Here is a 16,568-nt window from a genome sequence, read left to right as displayed (position 1 = left end):
GTGTAAATAAACACATCTTTTTCAGACTACAGGGAAAAACTCCCAACTCATGTGCCAATGTGCTACGAAGATATCAAATGAGCAAGCTGAGAGAACGGAAAAAAATGGAAAGAAACTAGAATTCACAATCAAGCAACACCCATGATCATGAACAACATTTCCTAACTGACACGATTCCTTTAATATATACTCCTTCCGTTTCATAAAGATTGGCACGGATTTGAACTAGAGCTAATTCAAATCCGTGCCAATCTTTATGGAAAGGAGGGAGTACCAGGCAAGGTTATCAAGAGTTGGAGTGCATAGAAACTACAGTTGCAGTTCATGGAAGCTCTCATCATGAACATTTTGCATGATCAAAGAAACTATGCACACTGCGCAACCTCCATTAACATTTTACCACTAACGAGTTAACAAGGTAAAAATCGCCCGAAGCCATTCAAAACACCAAGCAGGTATCGTTCACCGCAACGCCTTGTAAACAAGGGCGGAGGACCCGGTAGGGCAAGGTACCCTATTTTTGCCTCAGTTTACGAATTGGGGAAGATTAAGGAGATGAAACGGGGAGCTAAAGGGCGGGATTTGTTCGTGTGGTTATGGAAGGAGAAACTGTCGGGAGCGAGAGAATCGAAGGGGAGATAGATACCTGCGGTGGAGGCGCTCGCGCGAGGAGGAAGACGAGCGACGGAGCGAGGGGGCTGGGGCGCTCTGCAGCGGGATGGGTGGGAGGGGTGGCGGCGCTCGCTCGAGGAGGAAGACGAGCGACGGAGTTGGGCCGTCGGGGCGCACGGCAGCGAGATAGACCAGGGTAGGAAGTGAGGTGAGGCGGGGATGGCGGCTTCCGATGGCCGCGAAAATATCCGATTCGCTAGGTTTGGGGGTGCACGGTTGGGGTTGTGTTCGTGTCTTCGTGAGGAACAAGATATACGTATGGGCCGCAAGTAGCCAGAAACACCAGTCACATTGGGCCGGCCCATCTTGTTATAAACTAATATTCTAAAAGACATTATTCCGAATCAAATTTATTAGAGTTTGACCTTGTGTATAGAAAAATATGTCAACATATACTACTCTCTTCGTCCAACAAAAGATGTCTTAAGTTTGTCAAATTTTAGATGTATCTAGACATGACTTAATATATAGATGCATTCAAATTTAGTCAAAGTTGAGACATCCTTTGTTGGACGGAGTATTATAAATTAGTTATCAAATCTATTGTGATACATATTTTCATTTTATATTTATTTAATGTTCTAAATGTGATACTTTTAGATTTTTTATAAACTTGATCAGACTTTGAAAAAGTTTAACTCAAGACAAAATTAGTACTCCCTTCGTTTCATATCAAGTGACTCAAATTTACCAAAATATGAATGCATCTATATCCAAATGCGTCTAGATACATGTAATATTTCATCACTTAATATACAATAGAGGAAGTATTTCTTATATTTTGGAACGGATGTATAGTAACTAGTACTATCAGATTTATACCTTGCTAGATCGATAACGAGTTATACGTGCTGAGAAAATACAAATTGAAGTTTCGTTCGAGAATCATAAATCCATAAATCCAACGAGGTACTCCCTCCGTTGCATAATTCTTGTCAAAATATTACATGTATCTAGATGCTTTTTAGGAATAAATATATCAATTTTTAGGCAAAATTGAGACAAGAATTATGTGACGGACGGAGTAATAAGTATAGTATATATCGAATTGTTTGCGCGCTAATTCGGCTCCAACTGTTGTCCGAGTCTCGCGCTAATGGGTTGGCCCTGCAGTATGCTTCATGCGGTAGCACATTTAGTTGCCATGGCGAACATTTGGCTGCGCAATGTTCTTTTCCCTTCATCCATAATTATCGAGTGTGTCGATCTTTTATATCTAAGCAGAAGCAACCCACTATTTGATTTCTCTAAACATGCAAGCATGTCAAATCATCACATAATTAATTTGTTCACACTTGTTTAGTGGAAAACTCATACTTTTGCACATACATGCATGTTACTTCCATCGAGCTATTCTCACTAAGTGAAGAATATACAATTTTATTACTCACTCCGTCCAAGAAAAGATGTCTTAAGTTTGTCAAAATTTGAATAAATCTAGACATAACTTAGTGTATAAATGCATTCAAATTTGGTCAAAGTTGAGACATGCTTTGTTGGACGGAGGGAGTATATGTTTTCAAATTTAAATACTTTTTATGTTGATTAAAAAATTTCGCAACAACATGTGGAGCATCATCTAGTTTTGGGAACGAGGGTACCAAGCAACACACGTGGTAAGCAAAAAAAAAGAATCATCAAATAAGAAGACATTTTGTTCCCCATATCGAGTTTCAGTTGCAGATTTAACGAAATACATTATTGGATCTATAAAAAGTCATTCTCTTTTTCTCAAAGAATGGGTTGTGTATAAAAATGATACTTCTCAAGTGTGTCAACTTTAACAAATTTATTTAAAGAAACCGGATTTGTCCATTTTTTGTTGAACTCAAACAGATATGATATTGTACTAAATTTTACGAGATCGTTCGTTCACAACATAATTATATCTTTATAAAATATATCAATTTGTTTGCAACTTTTTTATATGATGAAAATGTTGTATTACTAGACATCCCTTCGATGTCCACCGAGTGAGAAAATCACTTCATAAAGATACCACGGCAATTCACGACAATTCACAGTTATGTTAGTCCATGATACGTCGTCCCTGTCCCTCCCGCAGACGCACGAAAAAAAACCAACCAGAAAAAAAACCAAGAAGATGCCCGACCTGCCACGCCCGATACATCCTCCTCTGCTCGCACCACCACCGCCCCGATCTCTCTCTGCCAGCGCCGCCTCCTCCTCCTGCTCCTCGCACACACCCGCCTAGATCCGCCTCCTCCTCGCACACGGCCCGCCCCGATCCGCCGCCTCCTCGTACTGGCGCGAGGCCGGGGGGCGCGAGGACGAGGCCGAGTTGCGCGCCGCGCGCACCACCAAGGAGGAGCAGCGAGCGGAGAGGAGGAGAAAGGAGTTCGAGGGCTAACCTCCCCTTACCGCGCCTCCCTCCTCGCTCATCTGTAGAAGGCAACGCTCGCGGGCCAGATTCTCCGGGCGCCGGCCAACAAGGAGTAGCAAGCGGGGAGGGAAGAAGGAGGTCGACGGCGCCGGCGAGTTGTCTTGCGGTGGGTGCGGACGGAGCAGGCTCGGGCTCCCTGCCTCTCGCCCGATGGACACTCGGAAGACGACGCAGCCACGGAGCTGGCTCGCCTCCACCACCGGCGCAAGTGAGTTCGCCGCCTCCGCCTTTGCTTGGCTGCCCTAATGTTCCCAAAATGCGTACCTTGCTGCTAATCTTAGGAATTGCAGAGGGTATGTCCCAATAAATTGGTTTCTAATCTCAACAATCTCATTCATTGTATCTGCTCATTTGGCATATGGCCGGGTGTTTTGCTGAATTGGTTTGAAGAAAAATCACCATATCATTCATTGTATGTGCTCATTGAGGTGTAACTAATAGGTCCATTCTAGCATATGTACTCTCTGCAACTCCCTCAATGGCTGGCTCAACTGATGCAAAATAATTTGCTTATTTTACCTAATCAATCAATGGCTGCTGTTTTGATGTACCGAGGCACACATACACAATAAAAACTGACATTACAAATGCCAAACTTGTCATATTGTTCAATAGATTAGGAGATAGGCCATAGGTGTCAGAGTACTTGTCAGTACAACCTAAAGCCAGCCATCAACTTGGTCAATCTGGAGTTAATTAAGTAATTAGTACTACTGATAAACTGTCAAGAGTATAGTAGCTCAAAAGCATGGGATCTTTCTTTCTTTTAGAAATCTGGTGGTGTCTGCCTTTCTTCAGTTCAGATCAGATGCTACATGTGATTAATTCTTGTGTGCCAAGATTAATTTGGTGGGCTCAGTCTCAGTCTATCCAATTGGATGAGGAATAATATTTAGAAGTTGTTAGATTTTTCTTCTTACCAAAGTCAGTATAACCAAGTTTGTTCTGTCAATAGGATCTTTCTTAACTAGGAGCGGTGTTCAATTTCAGAAATCTCTTGTTAGTGGTGTTACAATTCTGATAGCTGTTGGTTCTTTGTTTACTATTTTTGCAAATTTATGGTTTCATGAATAAAATCATGGACTAACTCCCTTTTGCGATATTAGCAGGGTTACAATAGTATTTTTTTCATTGTTGGTTCTAATTGGTGGACAACCCTAACATGATAACTACTCTGATGTATTTCATGATAGAAGACCTTTGACAAAAATGTCTCTGCCTCCAAGGCAACCTTCTGCGAAAGGAAAAGAAGGTCTTTGCTTTGCGCCCGTAGCACCAGACTTGAATATTATCAGAAGATTTTCAAAGGAAAGTTGTGGTAAATGTAAAAGGAGTGTCTGCATTTGACTGATTCATCTCAATTTTAGTTTGGTTTTTGAAGACATGTCGAAGAGATATAAGGATATGGACTGTACAACATTAATGTTACTTTTTTTGTCATTTGTAAGATTGATTTGCTTTGTGCAAGTTTTTTGCTTTAATCCACTTCAGTGAAACAATTACTTATTAACTAGAAATCAACCATGGCTGTCTGTAGAGGCCAGAGGAGAACTCATGTCTTGGTCATGTTACAGCTGTTGGGTCAAGGAGGTGCTCGTTGAACCACGGGGGGGTGCAGATCAGAGACTAGGGGGAACAGACCTTCAGTCTGTCATTGCAGTTTGCAGAGATAAGCACCTTAGATAAAACAGTTGCACTTTTAGAGTAAGCAAGAAGCATAAATCATTTTCTGTATCTTTTATCAAGTGGTAGTTTTTTTTGTTATGTAACTGGTATATAAGTACCGGGATAGCTTCTACTACTAACTATGGTAACAAAGCAGACTAAAATAACTTTGATTGTTCCATGGATTGATTGATATGGGTTGCAAATCCTCTCTTAAATAGAGAGATGGATAACTTGGCTTGCAGGTATTGTGATCCGATGGCTAAACAGAGTTTGCTTCTATTTTTTTCTTCGCCATCTGGAAGACTCAAGGTGTTGAATTGGATCTGCACCGAGGGTTGGTATTGTGGCATCTGGTTGATGAATTGGAATTCTGTTCTCAAACTAATATGAGCTTGTGTTGGGAGTCTATCCATTTAAAAAAATTATATCTCCTGTGAACTATTTGGAAAACCAATACGAACTTTGTGTGCTGAAAGATATACTTTGAATTTTTGAAGGAGACTGGATTCCTTATTCCCTCAATCGTTAACCTATAGTCTTTCAGCACTCACCAAATTGAAGCTAGCAGTTATCCGAAATATCTCATCATGTTTCATGTCATATCTCAGCTTATTTTATACTACCTCATTCCAAAGTACTTGACCTTTCAAAATCAGTGTTCGTCAAACCTTTTATTTTTCACTATCAGTTACAAACATTGACAACTTCAACTTGACAATATTAAATCTTTCCTGAAATATAACTTTATAATGTCTTGCTGTTTGTTTAAATCAATGTATATTTAAACAAAATGGTGGTCAAAATATCACATTTGAGATGATGTGAATGATCTGAATGACATACTTTAAGACAATGTCAAGATTCAGTAGCAAAGCATGAACAAAAGCAGTACAAAATAGTGCTCGACTATTTTTTATATTCCATAGCAGCGCACGGGCATTTTACTAGTAATCTAATAAGGCACAGTAATACAAAACTCCCCGCTAAAAAAAACAGTAATAGAAAACTGCAAAGACCAAGGTAGAGGTGGAGATTTGGGTAAAGTTTTTGTTAATTCGACAGGTAGCAATGGAGCTTACGAAATTTGCTCCTGAATCACGCATATGTTCAAATAAAACCGAAAACTTGGCATCCGTGTTACGGTGTAAATCATTTCCACTGTTTATTGCCAAAGTCCCAAGCTTTTAACCCACCGCCGCCGTCTGACCGATGTTCAACGCGGCTTTGCCGGCTTTAACCTACTGGAGTATGGAGTCCCTCACCGAGCTCGCGAAGCTCCCGGGCCAGATCCTCCACCTCCCGCCACGAGCTGCCGCCTTCCCGCACAGCCGCCGCCGCTTCCTCTGCCAGCTCCTTCGCCCGCGCTGTCAGATCGCCCCACTCCTTCCCCTTCCCGGCCACAGTCGATTCGAGCACGCGCACCAGCTCGTCCACGCTAGGCGCAGTGTCAAGGCCACCCCAGCAGACCGGCAACGCCGCCCGCAGCTCGTCCACGAGCAAGCGCGCGTTCACGAACTGGTCCGCCGCCATCGGCCACGCCAGGATGCGCACGCCGGCCGCCGCCGCCTCCAGCACGGAGTTCCACCCGCAGTGCGTCACGAACCACCCCACGGCCCGGTGCCGCAGCGCCGCCACCTGCGGCGCCCACCCGCGGATCACCATGCCCCTGCCGCCCGCTGCCGCCGCATGGTGGCGCTCCTCGAACCCCTCCGGGAGCGTCGCCGCTGTCCCGACCGCCCACACGAACGCCGCGCGCGTCCGCTCCAGCGCGGCGGCCAGCGCCGCCGCGTGCGCCGGCTGCAGCACCGCCATGCTCCCGAAGCTGATGTACACGACGGACCCGTCCTCAAACTTGTCGAGCCAGGTGCAGAGGTGGGCCGCCGACAGGGCCGTCTCCCCGCCGCGGCTGCTCGCCGCGTCGTGGGCCTCCGGCGCCAGCGGGCCGACCGCGCGCACGCGCGTGAAGCCCAGGTCCGCGAGAGGCGCCTCCAGGTACCGCCCTTCCAGATGCTGGAACGTGTTCGACACGAACGCTGAGGAATCCAGGTTCCAGAGGAAGTTGCTCCTGACCCCCTCGGCGACCTCGTCGCCTTCCTCGTACGTCCTGTACAGCGCCGAGAGCTGCCGCCACGGGTAAGCCGGGGCGCCCGGGAGATCCGGGAAGGCGACCGGGCACTCGTCGTCGCTCTCGTCCTCGCGCGTGGGCAGGCGGCGCAGCAGGGAGTGAAGCACGGCGGTGGCGTACACGGCGGAGGACGAGAACGTGATGCGCGGGACGCCGAGCTCGGCGGCGAGCGGCTGCGTCCACCCGCAGAAGAAGTCGGAGAGTATGGCGACGACGCGGTCCGGGGTGCCCGAGCGGGCGCGGACCCAGGAGCCGAGCGGGGCTCGGAGCCCCGCGAAGGCGACGATGAGCGCGCCGAAGAGCGCGGGCGGGCAGCCCTTGGCGCTCTCGACGCCGGCGGGGAAGGCCGGGTGGGAGGGGAACGGGAGAGTGAGGGCGCGGACGGCGACGCCCGGGTGCGCGGCGAGGAGGGGGCCCAGGAGCGGGGCGGTGGCGGGCGTGGCGACGACGGTGAGGCGGAGGCCCCGGGCCGCGAGGAGGCCGGCGAGGTCGAGGATGGGAATCGTGTGGCCCTGCGCCGGGTACGGTACGACCAGGACGTGGGGCGCCGGAGCGGCAACGGGGCTGTCGGTGGTGCAGGCCGTCGTCATGGTGACTAGCCTGTGGAAGTGCGGGGGAAGGGAACTGGCAGAGTGGCAGTGGTAGGGAATCGCGATGCGAAGATGAAGACAGCGGGTGCGTCAGCGCAGCTGTGTTTTGTTTTTTCAACTAGGAGTCTGTCGCGTCCTCACCACCGTTCTGTGCCGCGGTGTCGATGCGGATGCCGTCGATGGCAACGAGGGACAAAGAGGAGACGGAGCCTTGAGCCCTTGACCGTCTCGGGTGAATGGGACCACCAGTCAGGCATCCAAATAGAGAACGGGGGTTGCTAACTGTTGGAGCACCGTACCTTACCATCAGTGACGTAGGGGCGCTTAAAATCCTGAGCACAAATTCAGTTACGGCATGAAGTTGTTTTTTAAGTAAAGTTTATTTTAAATGTACGTGTCAAAAAATATTTTAAATGTTACATGTGTACAGTTGGTTGAAATTGAACCTTCATTCCTTAATTCCTGAAATCAGCATGCTGATCTTGCTATTGCCGATCAATATTGCTCGTAAGGAGGTTTGCAGTCTCGGATTGCTGACGTGGCCACATTCAAACTATTAACGGTAGCTGACGCTAATTCATTTTGCCATGCTGCTGTGAAAGGCTCCATTATTTAACCTAAGCGATTTAGGTTGCAACTGGATTATAAATTTATAAGTATGCATGCCTAATTAAACTAATCAGAAGTCTAAGCAGTCAAAAGAAAGTGGCAATCTCGTAATTTTCAATCACATAAAATTCACCTGGCAATAGTTTAGTCAAGGATCCAGACTTTACCATGGCCCTGCCGGCAATCACTATTCATGTACGTTCTAAAGGTCTCTAATGTCTGAGAACAGTACGGCAATGGTGTTGATTTCAGTGATTAGGCGGTGGAGGTCGATTTTGATCGGCTCTACAAATGCAGGGTTTCAAATAGTCTTCATTGACAATAACTAGTCAACGATCGCAAGCTTGATCATGTCCATGTAGGAAATTCATATTTGTACACGTTCTTAAGGTCACTAATGAGCTGGAACAGTAAGATCACGATATGCTGATTTCAGAGATCAGGAGGTGGAGGTTCGATTTCCAACGGGTCTACAAGTTCAAGGTTTAAAACGGACTTTAGTTTTTATTGTGCTTTCTAAGCGCGGACTCCTTTTTATGTGTCGATGCCAATAAAAGAACCAAATCGTGTGAAAATTACCAAAAACGACTAGGATTTTTATCATGGCATCACCAAATTAGCGTCGCGATGTGATCGGTCGATTCCCAACCGTCCAGTCCAAGAAAAGCTATCCATCAATTTTCTTTAATAAAATAGCGATTGATTGTTTCCCGGGCCATATTAGCTGAATGCGTCTACCCTTCTCAAGGTTTTCCTCTTTTCTCTCTTTTGATTGTTTTAAAAAGAAAAGGCTAAAATTTAGGGGTGAAGTTTTAAATTTGTGGTTAAGATTTTAGAGAATGTTGACAAACTTTTGAATTTCCAAATATTTTATATTTTTTTAACAAACATTCAAATTCTTGGGATGGGTCCCCAAATTTTTTAACAAACTTCTAAAATTTATAGGATGGAACTCTTTTTTACAAACTTTCAAAGTGCAATTCAAATGGACTATCATTTTTCTAACTATAAATTTTAGAGGCAGACATTTTAACAAACTTTAAAAATAAGATTTTTATATTATTTACGTAGAAGTATTTTATATCTTTAACTTATTTTGTCTTTAAATTAAGACCACGTAGACAACTAATATGAAAACGGAAGGATTCCAAACATAGTAGCGTTGTGGGACAAGAAGGCCAACTGGGGCCAGATAGCAGCCCGTTAAGTCCCATGCCCAAATACGAGTCGCAAGCAAAGAGGGCTCCGACCAGAACCCCATCCGATTCGATCGGAACCCAACGCGGTGTGCCTCGTGCCTCCCGTCCCGTCGTCCTGACCGCCACATGTCCTCCTCCGCCGGCGACGGCTGCGCCCTCCCGTCGACGACGTCCAAGGGCAAGGCCATGATGGACGACGACGAGGCCGAGGCGGCGGAGGGCGTGCTGTGCGGCATCTGCCTCACGGACTCGCGGCGGGCGATCCGGGGCGAGCTCGATTGCTGCGCCCATCACTTCTGCTTCGTCTGCATCATGGCCTGGGCGCGGGTCGAGTCGCGCTGCCCCTTCTGCAAGGCTCGCTTCCGCACAATCCGCCGCCCGCCCGTCCCCGGCCGCTTCCCCTCCGAGCGCCTCGTCACCGTCGCCGAGCGCAACCAGGTAACCAAATCGGAATCATTGTATTCACTCAGTTAACTATTGTCTGTCTCTTGTTATACTCTAAGCCTATCCAACCATCGCCATGCCCACCTCACTCTATGTATGTACTCCCTCCGTCCACAAATAAATGTTCTTCTAGGTTTTGTCCTAACTCTTAAGTCAAACTTTTTAGATTTGACCAACTTCGTTGAAAAGAGTAGCAACACATACAACATCAAATCGGTATATTATGAAACTACATTTCGACACGGGTCTAATGATACTAGTTTAGTGTCATAAGTGTCGCTACATTTTCAAATAAAGTTGGTCAAACTTTAATATATTTGAGTTAAGGAAAAAATCTAGAAGTGCACTTATTTGTGGACGGAGGGAGTATATGGAGTAGTAAAAATTGCAATACAGTCTTGTTAAAATTACGCAGTTTCATAGGAAAATCAAAATTTCAAAACTTTCACTACTAATATCTTCCACAATATATAATGTTTGTTGGATTTTATAAATACTTGCTCAATTTCACTGTGTATGTCTCTGACCATGGGAAACTCAGTTTCAGTATACTGAGTTTATTTGTGGAAGGAATCAAGAGCATGGTTCTTGCAATCTTTTCACTTTGTACCTTATTTAATTGCTTTCTGAAATTGTTAACTGGTTTTCGTATGTTTTTAAAGGTGTTTTTGTACTAAATGGATTTAGTTCTTTTTTTTAACGTGGGTTGTGTATATTAATAAATAACCAAGTTAGGTCACAATCGCTCATAACCTGGCCCATCACGCAGGAAGGCACAGAGTCATGCAAAACGCCATTAGACACCTCACTACGACACCAACTAGCTAAAACTATGCGCCACACCTTTATTCGATCTGTTGATCTTGCGGACTTCAATTCCAGGGTCAAACAGTTTGACTTGATATCCTCAATAATTCCACACAACACAGAACGGTCCTTGTGAGGAGAATTAACGGCGGCCACAACAACAGCACAGTTAGTCTCGACAATAGCAGCCTGGTCTGTGCACATTGTGAGATGATGACAGATATAGTAAAACAGATATATTAGTATGTTATACTCCCTCCGATCCATATTAATTGTCGAAATATTACATGTATCTAGACGCTTTTTAGGCATAGATACATCCATATTTGGGCAAATTTGAGACAATTAATATGGATCGGAGGGAGTAGTAGAAATCAGCGGTCAAAATTATTTTGTGGAGACTGACCGTGCCCAAAACGACACCCAAGGGAACCAGAGAGAGAGAGTACAATTTTAGGCTCAATAGCATGCGATTTTGTACGGCAGAGCGTCTGCCTTGTCCTGAAAAAAAAAGAGGATTTACAGAAATTTCAGGACTAGGAATCAGGGATTTTTTTTTTCAAGCCACATCACCCAAAGCTTAATATATCATGTATCCGACTACTGGATTCCACCGTCTAGCAGTTGAACAACAACCACAACCCTTTGGCCCCGTTTGTGAGGCATGTAATCATACACACCTGTAAACTAATTACAGGAGAAACTAGTGGTTGCAGGCAATCGTTTTTAGGTTGTAAACTAGCGTTTGGATGCGGAGTAAATCTTGTCACCTGTAATGTTGAGAAGTCAGCTAAACACTAGACTAGTTGAAGTACTGAACTGAGAAGTGAGCTCTGATATTAACCAATCACTGAACTAAGCTAGTGAAGACCTTTTATGTTTTCATGCAGACTGTGAGCTAGTCAAGTTCTTATTGCAGATGACCATAAGGAATCAAATAAGAACATTGTATATTTACTCACAATTATCTATGTCCATATGCTGATACGCAATGCACACCAGAAAAATAGAGATGTATTAGTTCAATAGTGCAGCAAATAAGAGCCAATGATTCAACTGCTTTACAAATGAACAGTGCTTCAGTTTTAGGCTTTTAGCTATGAACTGAGGCTCAAACTTGAATTATACATCAGAGAGCAGTCCCAACTCCCACGGAAACTCATACTCTTCATCTCTGCCCTTGAGTTTTCATACAACGAAAATGATCATAATCAAAATATATGTTACAATTAACAGGAGTCGTGAACCCCCAAAAAATGCATATTATCAGATTGCTCCTATATATAATCTGCATCCCAGACATGGAGGACTTATGGGGTTTCAGACACCAAATCATTACTATGAAAAAAATGATGCATGTATAAGGAAATGATGTACTCCCTCTGTCCAACAAAAGATGTCTCAAGTTTGTTAAAATTTGGATGTATCTAGACATGACTTAGTGTATAGATGCATTCAAATTTGGTCAAAGTTGAGACATCCTTTGTTGGATGGAGGGAGTAGAAGATAATTATTTTCTTGAACATAGAAGCGATCTGATAGGCGGTTTCAGACCTGTCATGAAAAGGGTATGCTTCAGTGCAAGAACATTATGCGGTGACCAAGTTTGCTGGTCACAAGAATCCGAGCGTATGAGAATAATATCTTGATATTGGGATTACATGCTGCTTGAAAGTTGATATAGCAAAGAATAGATTAATCTAGAAAGGCACCACAACATATGATCGAATTAGCAGAACATTGCAATGAGGCCAAAATATTCACTTAAGTATTTAACTGTAGGTTAAAGAACTAAGAACAGATTGCCCAAAAGGAGGATACAAAAACATGTTATTAAGCTGCTATATTCTGTTCCCTTTTTAGGACCCTGTGAATTCTTGGCAGGACTGACGTGCTGTGTTGGTTCAGCAGGTATACCATCCTCGAGGCAACGAGAGTAGCCTTGTGAACACTGATCCCTACGTGAACAGCAGCTGCAGCATGTGTAACTGCTCCAGGGATGAGGAGCTGTTGCTGCTCTGTGAGCTGTGCGATGCAGCTGCGCACACATATTGTGTTGGACTCGGGACCACTGTGCCGGAGGGAGACTGGTTCTGCAAGGACTGTGCGACATCCAAGGAGGAGCATTCAAGGTGTGAGATCGATGATGCCGGGTCTAGTGATCAGGGCGAATTTGAAATCACCACTGAAGTTCCGAGTGCTGAGCCAGTTGCAGACCCTACTATTTTTTATACTGTTGATGAGGCGTACTCTCTGAGTTCAGTGCGCAGGGCAAATGCGTCGAGCAGTGGGCATTTCTTAGTTGATTCAGTTCCTTCCATTTATGATATTGTGGATGAGGATTATGCAACAAACCGAGTGTGCAGGAGTAATGTGCGGAGCACCAGGCTTGATAGAAAGGCTGATGATTTCCGACCGAGTACTTCTTCAGATGAATCTTATTGTCATGAAACTCCTCAAGAGCGAACCAGTGGTCGCACGTTCCATAGCCTTGCTCGCTTTAGAGTTGAGAAAGCTAGAACATTGCCAAATTCTCGCAACCTTAGCAACCGCATAATGGCATTGCGTGAAAACTGGCCTGCACTCCGTGCAGGTTCTGTGGGGTTTGCCACACATCTACACAACAATAGAAGGGAAAATGGTACCGGAACCATTTCTGCTGTGAGTGACAATAAGCGGTGTGCAACATCCATGGTTGCTACTTCTTCTGTAAATGAGCATCAGCACTCCATCGGGGAAACCACTACCATGTCTGAGCATGCTAACAAAATTTCACCTAAGGAGACCAGCCATGTGCGTAAGGCATGGAAAATGCTGGAAATGGCAAAATCTGCTGGTGAAAGGAAGAAATGTAACAAGCCTTCCTCCCCGGACTGCACTCCTCGATTCTCCATGGGAAATAGATCAAGTTCATGCTGCCCAATTGATACAATCTTAGGACAGATGAACCAGACCCTGTCTAATGAGGTAGCTCAGAGGAACACTGTGAAATATGGCCGTGGTTCAAAAAAGGATAATACGCTGCCCAAGAAGGACAATGAAGGAAACTGCAAATTGCCTGTGAGTTACCATGTATTAGCTCATGAAAGGATGGGTTCTTCCAGGGACAGAATGGTAAATCTGGAAGGTCCAAATGATAGAGTTGCCTCATCAAGCCACAGTGAACATGTTGATCAGATGTCAGAGGCTTCATGCGGTGTTAAAGTTGCCTCATCAAGCCACAGCCAACACATTGATCAAACGTTACTGCATCCACTTGCAAACAATAGTCTATCGTCTGCTCGATCTACGGTTACCTCGGCGCTACAATTTGCATCGAACGCTGGGAGCCAATCTAGTACGATGGTAAAGCCTGAGGGAACTTCAGCTGTTTGTGATGCAACAACATCCAATGAAATTGGTATTGCTGGAGCAACCGTTCAAGCAAGGAAAGGTTCTGGACCAGACTGTCATGGGTCAAAGAGAAAACATTGTTTCGAGACATGTGATGGTCAAGGATCCAAAAAGTCCAGGACAAGCTGTAAAATTGCAAAAGCTGAAATTTCGTCTATGGCCATGCGTGAGTTGAAGCTACTCAAGATAGACAAAACACATGGTATTTTTTTTGCTTTCAATTTAGCTTCTGATTCTCCGTTCAGCAACCAATCTTCCTTCTATTTTTACACATTCGTTATATGTAAAAACTTGCTTGTGATACAGGTTCTGACAGATTCAAGGAAGTTGCTCGAGCAGCAACACATACTGTCTTAGCTTCATGCGGATTGGAACATTCGCCATCACTAGCACTTGCACTCCCTAAACCAGCTTGCAAGGACAGCTGCAGAACCGAACCTCTCAAACTGTCAGCGATAACAAATACTTGCAGAGAGTGCCTGTGTGATTTTGTAAAACAAGTCATCAGTTCAGTGCTGTCTGGCAGGCAGATGGATCAAACTGGTGACCCCTGCTAGACTAGAGTTCATACATATTAGTCAGTAACTGTCTTCAGTTGTAGTCAAGATGAACATAGCATAGCTCAAATAGGACACATGTTGTACTTGTACATTTTCATAGCATGTTACAATGTAGTATTTATTGGCTAGGCCTACCTAACCCATGGCAACTAACATAGTACTTGAAACAACATTTTGTTGGTTTGTAATTTTGTATGATGCATGGTTGGACAACTGGAGCACGGAATTGGTTTCACATGCCAGGGCAGGATCTACAAACGTCGGCTGTAATGGTTGGACCAAAGTCTTCCATGGAAGAGAAAAACAGCTGGAAGTTGGCATACTTGAAGGTCACTAATTTCTGTATTTAAGCACCACAAGCTTTTAATGGTTGCTTGGACCTCTAAAATGATAAAGTCTACTAACACAGAGGAAATGATCCATACTTTACAAGAAGGTTTGTGCAAGTTATAACGCAACTTGCATGTTGGTATTTCCATGAACCAAAAGAATATGATGTAAGCAGCTCTAGGTGGGTTAATTTTAGCAAAGATATTTTTGGTTGCTATCAGCAGTTACAAACTCAACGTCTCGACAAGATGAAGTCTTCCTAAAGATGCCACTGTTACCAAATGTGGGATCTGTCGCAACTTTGAGAAATACCAGGCACAGGCGTGTCGAAATCATCATCGGTGTCAATGTGTCATATGGCTAAGTGTGCATATGACTTGTGTTAAGAACCCTCGGCTTTTATATTAAGAAGACCGGTGGGTCAATCCACGACTTATAAAGTGAACCTCCAGATTTTCCATACCATAGCCCTAAGATAACTAGGAATACAGGTAGATGAGTAGATATCTGTAATCGGTGCTTATTTACCGGTATCAGAAATCCTGCCACTTCCAGACTTCCTAAAGCACGACTAGGATACGCTCACCGCATAAAACAACACGTCAACAACAGAAGTTCCAATAAAGACCGGAATTTTCTTTTGAAATGATTTCGACGGTCACCGGACAAGGCAGGCGTTATGCTCAAGAGAGCGAGGCACTATAAAATACGCGTCGCCGTCCGGAATGTGGCACTTTGATTCGGACGACTCTGCGTGCGTACGTTGGAATTTCCACCATATTGGCAGCAGGCAGCAATGGCTAACAGGACAGGCACGCGTGTGGTACTGGTATGTAACGTACTCTGCCATTCCTGTTTTTCGTAGTGTTATGTCGTTGCTGCTTACATCTCTTCCTCGCCTCCGCTGAAATCCAACCATTTTATACCGGGGGTGAAATGCGTGACACAATGGCAGTCTTGTGATCTTTTCTTTTTTTCCTTCAGTATAAGCTATCTAGTGAAATACCACTCCTGTTCCTAAACAGAGGATGTGTAGCCAACGTATGTAGCTTTGACTTGAATATATGTGACACATACAGACGTCCGACTCCTGCTTGTGACTACTGACAAAGTCGCCCTGAATGTGCCTGATGGTCGAAAAATATCTTCTCCATTTTATATGTCCATAGTCGTCAGCCTACCATCATTTGCATTTATCCGAGTACATAAACTTTGTATAAAATATTATACAAATTCACGTCATTTATTTCGGAACGGAGGAGTATTTTAAATACTTCCTTCGTCCAACAAAAGATGTCTCAACTTTGTCAAAATTTAGATGTATCTAGACATGACTTAGTGTATAGATACGTTCAAATTTTGATAAACTTGAGACATCTTTTGTTGGACGGAGGGAGTAGTTTATTTGCTTCGTGATCTTTTAAATACATGCTTCAGAGACCCACAAACAAGAGAAGGAGTGACAAAACCAAAAACTGTCTGGAACAAAGTATTTTCACAGAAAATTCATAAAAAAACTTACATGAAATTTGCTCAAACCTTATGTTTCCACTTTCTTTGAGAAGTACAATAGCAACACTTTGTCTTCATCTCTCCTCTTCCCCCTCCCTTGGGAAAAAAGTTCGACGCAAAACTCACGTGAAGTATCCAAACAACTGTGTTGTACAATCCATGTTTTTCAGAAAATTATAGGAACTCACAGAACATGACATCAAATTTATAGAATTTTACATTCATGTGTTTTTCCTATCTTGTGTTTCAAATGTG

General features: G+C 44.3%; 2 protein-coding genes and 1 long non-coding RNA gene across 4 annotated transcripts; 2 read left to right on the top strand and 1 right to left on the bottom strand.

The window, feature by feature from the left end:
* Nucleotides 1–2,717: 2,717 nt before the first annotated feature.
* LOC104581586 lies at nt 2,718–4,930 on the top strand. The gene is made up of 2 exons (XR_729610.3): nt 2,718–3,284; nt 4,270–4,930. It is a non-coding gene; the product is annotated as an uncharacterized LOC104581586 (long non-coding RNA).
* A 703-nt stretch (nt 4,931–5,633) lies between these two features.
* Nucleotides 5,634–7,886, bottom strand: LOC100832514 (UDP-glycosyltransferase 89B1). Its single transcript, XM_003560766.4, has one exon. It carries the CDS (start codon nt 7,457–7,459, stop codon nt 5,978–5,980), a length of 1,482 nt encoding a protein of 493 aa, XP_003560814.1. The 5' UTR covers nt 7,460–7,886; the 3' UTR covers nt 5,634–5,977.
* Nucleotides 7,887–9,309: 1,423 nt separating this feature from the next.
* On the top strand, nt 9,310–14,713 carry LOC100828773. Of its 2 annotated transcripts, none has more exons than XM_010229461.3 (3): nt 9,310–9,705; nt 12,430–14,113; nt 14,218–14,713. In XM_010229461.3, exons 1-3 carry the CDS (start codon nt 9,394–9,396, stop codon nt 14,466–14,468), a joined length of 2,247 nt encoding a protein of 748 aa, XP_010227763.1. In that variant the 5' UTR covers nt 9,310–9,393; the 3' UTR covers nt 14,469–14,713. The 2 variants fall into 2 exon arrangements, with proteins under 2 accessions (XP_010227763.1, XP_010227762.1); XM_010229460.3 differs by having other exon boundaries at nt 12,427–14,113.
* The last annotated feature ends 1,855 nt before the right edge of the window (nt 14,714–16,568 follow it).

Source organism: Brachypodium distachyon, chromosome 1, assembly GCF_000005505.3.
Source record: "Brachypodium distachyon strain Bd21 chromosome 1, Brachypodium_distachyon_v3.0, whole genome shotgun sequence".
NCBI lineage: Eukaryota > Viridiplantae > Streptophyta > Magnoliopsida > Poales > Poaceae > Brachypodium > Brachypodium distachyon.
The sequence above is the reverse complement of the archived record's forward strand: the minus strand, read 5'-3'. Positions and strand labels throughout refer to the sequence as shown.